General features: G+C 38.5%; 2 protein-coding genes across 2 annotated transcripts; one reads left to right on the top strand and one right to left on the bottom strand.

Moving 5' to 3' along the window:
• Window positions 1–3,832: 3,832 nt before the first annotated feature.
• Window positions 3,833–5,129, bottom strand: LOC113155406 (vasopressin V2 receptor-like). Its single transcript, XM_026350103.1, has 2 exons — window positions 4,295–5,129; window positions 3,833–4,041 (listed from the first exon to the last, which is right to left on the bottom strand). Exons 1-2 carry the CDS (start codon window positions 5,127–5,129, stop codon window positions 3,833–3,835), a joined length of 1,044 nt encoding a protein of 347 aa, XP_026205888.1.
• A 1,380-nt stretch (window positions 5,130–6,509) lies between these two features.
• Window positions 6,510–8,970, top strand: vhl (von Hippel-Lindau tumor suppressor). Its single transcript, XM_026350104.1, has 3 exons — window positions 6,510–6,962; window positions 7,215–7,337; window positions 7,961–8,970. Exons 1-3 carry the CDS (start codon window positions 6,776–6,778, stop codon window positions 8,155–8,157), a joined length of 507 nt encoding a protein of 168 aa, XP_026205889.1. The 5' UTR covers window positions 6,510–6,775; the 3' UTR covers window positions 8,158–8,970.
• The last annotated feature ends 1,241 nt before the right edge of the window (window positions 8,971–10,211 follow it).

The raw sequence follows: 10,211 nt of genomic DNA on the forward strand, positions 1-10,211 counted from the left end.
CTGCTGAAAACAGGCCGTCAATCAATATCACTGTCACTATCTCAATATTCTTGACTAATTTCACAACTAATGTTCAGTGTAAAAATGTCAGAAAATGATGCCTATCAGAATTTCAATAACCTTATGTGTCTTCGAATTGCTTGTTGTCTTTGATCTGCTGTTAATAATAAACAGAATCATTAAATCCTCAGTCTCTGGAAAGTTTGCTTGAATGACAATAAGAAAAATCAGTTATGTGGGGGCAGTGTTATTATCTGGGGTTGCTGCAGTCGGTCAGGTCTAGGTTCAGCAACATTATGTGCCTGAAGAATGAGGTCAGCTGACTACCTGAATATACCGAATGATCAGGTTATTAATGCAACTCTGGACGGGAATAAATGTTGAGACATTGCAGAAGCTTACTGAAACAACGCCACAGTGAATGCATGCCGTAATCAAAGCTAAAGGCGGTCCAACGAAATATTAGAGTGTGTGACTCTCGCAGAGACACAAATATATCTAACTGTACAATATGTTTTTATAATTGTACAACAAGACAAGAAAAAAGCTTTGGTGGTTGTGCAGCAGACTTAAAAAGCTTGTTTGCCAGGTTGCTGACTCTTTCCATTATAGCATTCATTAAATAAATAAGTTCAGTTGGGTGACTTCTTTTGATCTTCTTTAATGCACCATTCCTACAGAGACCTTCCTTCCTGTAATTGTTCTTCCATGCTTTTTCTCAAGAGTAAGCAATAATTTTACACTGTAGGATAAAATTCTAAGCAAAGTGACAAGAGCTGTGTGTGTAACACTTGTTGCTTAAACTACTGAAACCGTTTTTGCACTTTTATTTCACACATTGATCGTCCTCATCAACCTTACGTTAACCACATTACAACCACTGACAGCTTTTTTATAGATTCAGGTGTCATGCCATCAGACCCTAATGTATCCTCAAGTCTCTTGGTTTAAGTGAAGATGAGACTACAAAGATCACTTCTTTCTAAATCCACACCCTTCTTCACACCTGTAGGCTTTGTACAGCTCCATCTGGAGTCACAAAAGTCTTCATATGGCTTTTTTCACATAGGTGCTACTAATCTTTGATCTGTAAATAGACTGAAAATTAACAGAGTTGACTTTTAATAGATTAATCGTGATTTTGGAAACAGCATCTGACAAAACATTTTCCTCTCAGGCTTCCCTCCTTCTTCACCTCTGCCCGAGCATTCGACTGCATCACGTCGTCCTTATGAGCAGGTCAGGTTTGTTCTGTCGTCTTTCAGCTGTTTAGATGGTCAGACTTTCTGTTACCCACTTTTCGGTCATGTCACACATGAAGCAAACGTTTTCAACCAAACATGGACAAGAAATCTAAAATGTGCCGAGTAATGGAAAAGTTTAACTGCACAACAGCTGAGCAAACTCCCTCTACTGATGCAGTCAAACACGAGCGAGTGGATCTGAAGTGGAAATTGTTTTGTCACCAACATATACTGTATCTCACTGTTGGCTGCAACAAGCCTATTTATATTGGCTCTAAGATGTTTTTACCATTTTAATTTAATGTCCAATTCAACGTGGGTGTGTGTTTAAGTGATGCACATATTCAGCTTCACTGTTTGCAATTAGAGTCAGTGTGCACGTTGTAAAGTCTTTCGTGTTAATCCTGAATATTTTGATACTGCACCCATTTTCTAATGTTATCTAATAGTGGTAGATTACTTAACCTGTCTGCTCTGTCCTCCACATTGTCTCCCAGTCGTTAAGAGTAATTACATCTATACGTCACTCTTTTTTTGTCAGTGAGAGTAAGTGGACACTTGATGCTGAATTCTATTATTTGATTAAGAATCGTGATTAAATTGAAGCTCTCTATTTTAGAATTAAATGAAACACAGATGTCCCCAGAGAAATCAGGTAACTGTGGGAGCCAATGTAAAAAGGATCCACCAAGGGAAAAGGCTAATTATCTTTAAAGCATGCCAATAGTAGTACAGAGAAGTGCCGCTTTATGTTAGGGACGTCATTGTTTTAGTTAATTTAGAGTGATGAAGAAAACTCTGAGTGGTGTTTTAAAGTTTTATTTTTTCTGACTGGTCAGGGCCGCTCTCTGTTTAAGACAGGAGTAAATGGTTGCTTTTTAATAAGCAGTTCAGCAACCAACTCTACCAAAACCTGAGTGCACCACTTTGACTCCTCTATTTCACATCCAAACACATTTTTCAGTACCTTCTTATCTGTTGTTCTTATCGTCTCTGACTGATTATAGTTCTTTGGTTTTGGTCTTTATAGAAACAGAGATTTTTGTCTATAGTATAAATATCTCAGAGGATTTACACTATGCTTATACTCATGCTGCCCTTTCAATGTGAAAATCATTCATGCTTAGTCTCTGTTGTGATTGAATTAGACATACACCAGGTCTGAATCTGTTTAATATCACATAAGTGTGATATCAATGGAAGGTTCTGTCTGCATTGTAGACCAAATGATCCAGATTTTATCTTTGAAAATTGTTATAACAATTTCTCTATTTTGCCATTTATGGAATTTCAAAACTACATGTTTCTGGTTCTGGGTTTCTGCATAAATTGGTCATGAAATGTTATCAGACCGTTACCAAAGTAAAGCCCACCATACTTCACCACTAGGAGGAAGTTGGTATGTGGTTCCCATGAATGGAATGACCTCAGAGAACCGTTCACACCAGATGTCCCAAGAATATGTCTGAGCTAAATCTGTTCTGTTTCTGTTCAGTTTCTTCTGAATGCTGTGCAGATCTAATCCACAGCTACAGGAAGAGCTGGCTTGAGGTTATAGCTGTCAAAGATGGTTCAGTTACTTAAAACACTGATTTTTCACAATGTCTCTGCATGTTTACTGTATGGCTATTGGCTTCATTGGTGTTCAATAAAGACATGAACGATCATGACTGTTCTATCAGTTAGAAACATTGTGTTTGTTGATATTTGTGACTTTGGTGAAGATCAGATCACATTTTGTGACCAATTTGTGTGGAAAACCAGGAAAAGACGAACAGTGCCATTACTTTGCCTTGCAACTGCATATGGGGTTAGGGTTAGGAAACACAAGTAGGAAGTCAAAGCCATTTATTCCACACTTGCATTCTACAGTTGGTTAAACATAATGATATTTTACAAATACAATTATTTAGTTTTTAGTAATTTACCACAGAGAACAATTATAGAAATGGCACATGCATTTCACAGGTTTTAAATACAGTTACGACATTTTTTTTATGATGTGTGACTCCTTGTACAGTAGCTTTATTTATGGAGATAGATTTGTTGTTAATCCTCCTGTGGGCAGGCTGCTGCATTTAAGGCCCTGTGGCTTCAGGTTTCAGTGTCTTGTCCGGGGACAATTCAACATGTAGCCAGGAGGAAATGGGAGTTTAACATTCAACCCTTGGGTTCATGGATTACGTCCCTACCACTGAACCACAGCTGCACCAAATGATTCACTTTAAAGTCACTGAGTTCAAATCAAATGACTGTGGTGTACTTACTTATTCCCCAAAACACAATCTGTCTGAAAGGTCAATGGTGTGTAACATCTTATGTAACAACCAAACTGTCATAGTTAAAGGAGGTTAGGAAAATAAACAACTATTAACAGAGGCTTCTTTACTTTCCCATAGTTGTTGCCTTGTGACCCCAAAACACTCGTCAACATCCGACAACATCTGGACCAACATCCCTCATGCCCACCCCATTTGTGGTTTTCCTTTCCTGACTGTTTCTAAGACACACCATATGTTAAGACCAAAGACCCAAACAGATGCAGTATGTTTTGTCACATGCTTTTCTCTACAGGCCTTCACCTGGTGTTATTTGGAGTCAGAGACATTTTTGAAACTCATGTATAAAGTGCTGACCAGCGTCGCCTCTTCATGCATTGAGCCTTTACCGCCCGGCTGCCGCTGGCACAGGAGTATGACCAGCCTTTTAGGAAGCTGACCGCTGAACAGAAGGTAAATGCAGGGATTGGCGCAGCTGTTCAGGCTGGCAAGCAACATCAGGATGGTGAAAGTCGCAGCTGGAATGACAGGAAAACGCTGTGTCAAAGCGCTGCAAAGAATCAATTAGTACCTATTAGTATAGTATGTTCTGGATTTCTGCGGAAATGCGCACTTCTCTGCGCTTCACTACTGGGCGCGTCAAGACTCTCAGTTATAATATCATTAGTGAACATGCATTTAGAAAAAGGAACACGGTATGCACAGAAGAGAAGAAACCATTTCAGCCAGTGTGTGTGGCTGAGCAGCAGCCAGAAACACTGAGTGACTTACTTTCTTTTGGCGCATGTGAGTCCCAGGCGGACCAAAGTTGGACAGTGAAGAAAGGAGCCCAGCAGACGATATAAGCCAGCACGATGACCACTGTCATCTTCAGCGTCTTGACCCTGGCCTTTGACATTCCCGCCACACCGCTGGCTCTGGGTGGGAGCGGGAGACCCCGCTGCTGGGTCTTTTGATATAGGTTGATCTGGATGGCCCGACAGATGCGCACTTGGCAAACCACAACTGTAATAACAGGTAATACGAAAATAACCATCGTGGTCCAGGTTATGTAAGTCTGCAGTCCCCATGGCTGGATAAATTTGGCCCAGCAGTCAAACACCCCGGGCGCAACCTCGACCTGCGAGAAAATGAAAATCTGCGGCAGGCTACCCAGCAGAGAGACACCCCACGCTACGCACACAGGGATGTTCAGTCTTGTGCGCGTCCTCTGGAACTTCACCATCGGGTTGCACACAGCCTGGTATCTGTCAACTGTCATCACAACGATCATGTAAGTCGATGAAAACATGCCGAGAACTTGCAGGTACTTCACCAGGCGGCACACCAAGTCTGGACCGACGAATCTGTCTGTGATGTCCCATATGAGCTGCGGGCACACCTGGAAAAAAGCGACCACCAGGTCCGCAAGACACAGGTGAAACACGAAGACGCGCATCCTGGACATCTGTTTGCGCTGCCTCCAGAGGACCAGCAGCAGGGCGGTGTTGAGGATAGCTGCGCTGACGAAGATGACACTGAGCAGCGCGATCTCCACTTTGGCCAGACCCTCATCTCTCGGGACGTCTTCCGCATCCACAGAGTCACTGTCATTGAGTGGTCGCATCCTGCTGTGTTGGGTCAGAACGGGCCAGAAAACAAGCTGCAGGAAAATAAAAGAACTGATTAGTTACATTACACTGAAATTCCACATTTCTCCAAAACAAAATTAGTTCTGATAACTTCTGGTGTTTTACTACAGGATAGTAGTAGGCTACATTGCAATTCCGCCTACCTTTATAGCTATTCTTTTAAAGAGTGCAGCGGAGTGTAAATTGAAGATCCACTGATGTTGTCGAGTTCAGGTTGGGAATAATCTCTGGAGAGGGGGTTGGACTTGTCTACAGCTGTGCACCAGTGTTTCATGTGAGGATGAAACTGGGTGGAGCTGACATTCATTCAGGAGGTAGCTACTGTGACAACAAGGAGTGAAAGTGAGATTATTTATTTACAAGTGAAAATAATATACAGTCAGGAACAGTGTACCTACAGTACAAAAAACTTTTTTGTCTTTAATCACGTTCAGTTTTTTATTACAAATTGTAAAGTATTTATGTCCCTTAATATAATTAACCCATAAAGTTAATTGTGGTAAGCCAATAGTTTTCAAAGTTTTGCTTAAATAAAAAGTGCAAAAGTAGGCTACTATGATCATGTAATGCATCTCAACAAACTAGAATATCGTGAAAAAAGTTTTTAGTTTTAATTTCGATGATTTATATTAATACAGTGGCCCAGAGACTGACGAAAATAAAAAATCCAGCATCACAAAACATTAGAATTTTTAATTTCGAGTTTGAGTCAATGACTAATCATGCAGTACTGATACTTAATGTAGCTCTCTGTATACCTCAGTTCACTCTAAAATCATGGGAAAGACTGCTGACTTAACAGAAGATGATCATCGACACCCTGCAGCCACAGAAGGTTATCACTGAAAGGGCAAAGCAAAGGAGACATGAGGAAAAGCTGCAGGAAAATATTAAAACAACAAAATGAAATATTTAACATTACGTGTAATTATTTAGATTATATGAAAGCTAATTTTAAAATTAAAATTACGAATCATATTTATAGTTTTAATGATATTCTATTTATAGAGGCACCAGTACATTATGAAATGACTTGAAGAGGGACTTCCTGATGAAAACCTCTAAGGGTTGAATTCCAGTGGGGGATTTATCATAACACGGCAAACCACAGTGTGTTATTCATGGACACGAACTGAGGCATTGGTAAAGTATTTATTAATTCAGATTAAACTAATAATTCAAGCTAATAAACCCTTTATAAACAATACCTTATTAGAGGTGGTACTACTTCAGGTTTGAATTGTAATTAGTATATTTGTATCTCACGTGTGACACGTGTGAAATGTTTCTGCTGAGGAACGTGATGTCGTCATGCCTCTCTCGACCAATCACAGTGCAGAATAGTTCTACCGTCGCACCACTTTGGACCGGAAGAGTAAATGTAAACAGAAGAGTTCAGGGAACCGACGGTTCTGTGTTATGTTTTTATGATGTAGTTACAAGTTGTCGGTTTAACAAACCGCATGATGTAATTCGATTCACTTTTTGATACACTTATTTACGACAAACTCTGGGATCGACGATAGCCAACGTCTTGGATACGGTATTAGCCAGCTGCAAGCTAACGTTAGCTGAAATCTCACTGTGCTTGCAGGCTAGCGTTGATCAGACAGTAGCACCAATGACTCAAGAAGGAGATCAGTCTTTGCCCCCGGTTCGGTCCCTGAACAGTCGGATACCCATCAGGGTCGTGTTTCATAACCTCAGTTCCCGTGTCGTGCGACCACTGTGGATAAATTACCGCGGGGAACCTCATCCATATAATGACGTACAACCAGGAACCGGACTAAATATGAAAACATTTGTCGGTAAAGTAACATTAGCTACTCAGGATCGAGCTACGAGCAACATGTCTCATGTTGAGATGAACAGCAAAGGAGCTGCTGTTCAGACTTGTCTCAGGATGTTTTGACAGCAGCAACAACAGTGTTATGAGCCACAAAGATTGTCAGATTTTTCTGTTGTCTATAGGGTTTGTGCTTTTCCATAGGGCAGTTGTTAGTGAAATGTTATCACCAGTGTGTAGTACCAGTTCTGTTTTATGTGCATGTTCTGTTCAGGTCACCCATGGATGTTCAGAGATGCAGAGACTGATGAGCCCCTTAAGGTGAACTGCAAAGAGCTGTTTGTTCCTAAACCATCAGACAGTGGAAACACTATGAACGTTAAAATCACATTACCAGGTACGTTCAGCCAAATTACCTTCACTAATAACAATTGGAATATTTTTCCAGTGTGATCGAGTCTGTAAAGAGCCACTTTCGCTGTTGGCAGCATCTGAGCACATTAAGGCTGCCAAAAAACTTCTGTAACATGTTTCGTTTTGAACAGCTGATGTTTAAGCTGTTGTGAAATTATTTCCCGCCTAATGTTTTAAATAATCAATTTACAGAAACATTAATAATGATTTTCCATCTATTCCTTCTGTTTGTTCACGGAGGTAGTTTTGGTTTTACTCGGCAGGGTATTAAGATCTCTGTTACAAAAATGAGTGTTGATGCCATTCGGTCATTCAGTTTGGTTTTTTAAAACAACTCATGAAATAGTTGACACAAGGAAATCTACAGATCTTGCTTTGAACAGTTTCATTGAAAGTCTCTTTGCAGAGATTGTTGAGTTTTCCAAAGCTATATATGCCACAAGCAAGATAATATTAATTAATTAATATTATTATTGGTTTAATTCAGGGACTACATTGTTGTATTTCTTCAGCTGGATGCTTGTAAATGTGTCATTAAATACACCATTAGGAGACTTGTCTCTGTTCAACAATTTTAAATACCAAACATCTGTTTGAATTCTACAGTTTACAGCCTCAAAGATCGTGCTCTTCAGGTTATCCGGCATCTTGTACGACCAGAAGACTACAGGAGGTTGGAAATAGCACGTTGTCTCCACGAGGAGCTGGAAGATAAGCCTAGTGTGCTTAAAGATCTTCATGCAATAAACCGGCGAGTAGAGAGGCATCTGCTGGAGAGGATCCAAAACCAGGAGGAGGAATGAGGCATGAAACTGGAAAGGGAGAGAGAGTTTATAAAATAATTGCATTTGCTAACATTTGCATTTGCATTTGTCAACTGCTGTAGAAAAGACTTCCAAAGACCTCATATGTTTGATGCAAGGAAGATTTGGTCTGGTTAACCTGCTGTCTCTTTGTCAGTGTAATTACTTTTTTGCCTTTGACAAATGTCTTCCTCAAAAAACTATCTGTATGTATATTTTTCTGTCTGTAAGAGTTTATATAATAAGTAATAATAATAATAAGTAAGTTTTTATATAATGTGATGACAATATCCTTTATTAAATAATATTGCTGGTTCTTTAGATTGTTGATTTTAGTTTATCTTTAAAGGTGACAAGAGAAATTTAATTTTATAGCCTCTAATGACTTTCATAAGTAAAATTCAGTTCAGTATTTCACAAAAAGCCAGAACTTGAAAGAATGTTACAGTTGATCTTTATAAATAACAAAAGAAATCTGGGTAAAGTATAATGTCACAGTAGATGCCTGTGAAAAGGTTATCTTAACTAATCCTGTCTGTCAAAAAGCATCTGTTCAGCATTGAAAAAGTGTTATTCATCAGCCTAAAAAAAGTTATTCATGTTTGTACAGTTAAAGCAGTTTGGTGAATCAAACGTAAAGCTATTAAATGCAGAAGCCTCACTTTTAAAAAATCAAGATGATGAAAATGTTTCTGCCTGAGCCCCAGTGATATCTAAGATGTTTTATTCAGACAATATTTAGATGATTTACTTTAGTCCTATTCCTCTGGTTGTTAGATTTGCAAACTCTTTGATATTAAAGGGTCAAGTCTTCTCTTATGTTATATTTTATATCAGGAACACACACTCTCTATTGAGTAAAGTTCATACAGTATAATAAATTTCCAAACCCACAAATATGCGTCCGGTAGACTTAGATCATTGTAGACGTTAATGCTTTTGGAACAGTGTCAATACATTTATTAATAGATATGTTGACCCTGACCCTGATTTTGTCCTTGTGTCTTGTGAAAGCTAATGTAAACTTTATTATTAATTTGGTTCTATTATTCGCACAATTTGACTGCAAACAGTACATCAAAACAGTGCTGTAGTCTAAAAATAAAAAAGCTACACCTTTTACACATAACTCATAACTCAAAATGTCACAGACAAAGAGCATTTCATTTTTTTATACATTTTAATTATTAGTGCCAACGTGCCGTTTTCAAGATTAATAAACTAATCTTAATGTGAAACCATCTTATATCCTTTAAAAATATCTTTTATCGTTTAATCATTTGCACAAGATAACTTATAAGTAATGCAGCAGTCCCAAATAGCACAATTTAAAAAGAAAAAAAGATATACTCTATACTATATTAATTTAGTATTACATTTAGTGGACTAAGGATTATAACATTTCCCTCTGAGTTGAAGTAAAAGTAACAACAACCAAAAAAGGAAACACACCAGTAAATTTTAAATATTTGCTCACCCTGAAATTACATCAAGCGGATGTGATCTATAAAACAATGAGAATAAACTATTATTAAAAAAAACTATTATTAAAACTTTATTTAATCAGGTAGTCTCATTGAGGTCACAATATCGTATCAAGAGAGACCTGAGAACAAGGAACAGTCATGGAAAGTCAATCAACGATGACAAATGTAAGTATACGTCTTTTTCAAATGTAAGTATGTGTTTTGACAAAACACAAGATTCATGATACAACATACAACAGAGCAGCAAGTGTTTCTATTGTTATTATTGTTATTCATATTATTATTATTATTATTATTATTATTGTAGAGAAATTACCATGACACACTGTATGTATTATACTGTATCAGCCTCTACACAAACTGAATAACTTCACATAATTAATACTTGTACATGCCCTACTGTACAAGCTCAGTTCACTGAGTTCCAGTTTACCACAGCAGGGGTACTGTTGCCAAGCGACAAAGTAACACAACCCATTGTTGTGTGTGTGAGAGAAGCCAGGTGCCGCAACATCCGGAGCATGCAGACAGGAGAAAAGAAGAAAACATGGGACTCGAGTCGTTTCA

The sequence above is a fragment of the Anabas testudineus genome, chromosome 5 (genome assembly GCF_900324465.2).
Source record: "Anabas testudineus chromosome 5, fAnaTes1.2, whole genome shotgun sequence".
NCBI lineage: Eukaryota > Metazoa > Chordata > Actinopteri > Anabantiformes > Anabantidae > Anabas > Anabas testudineus.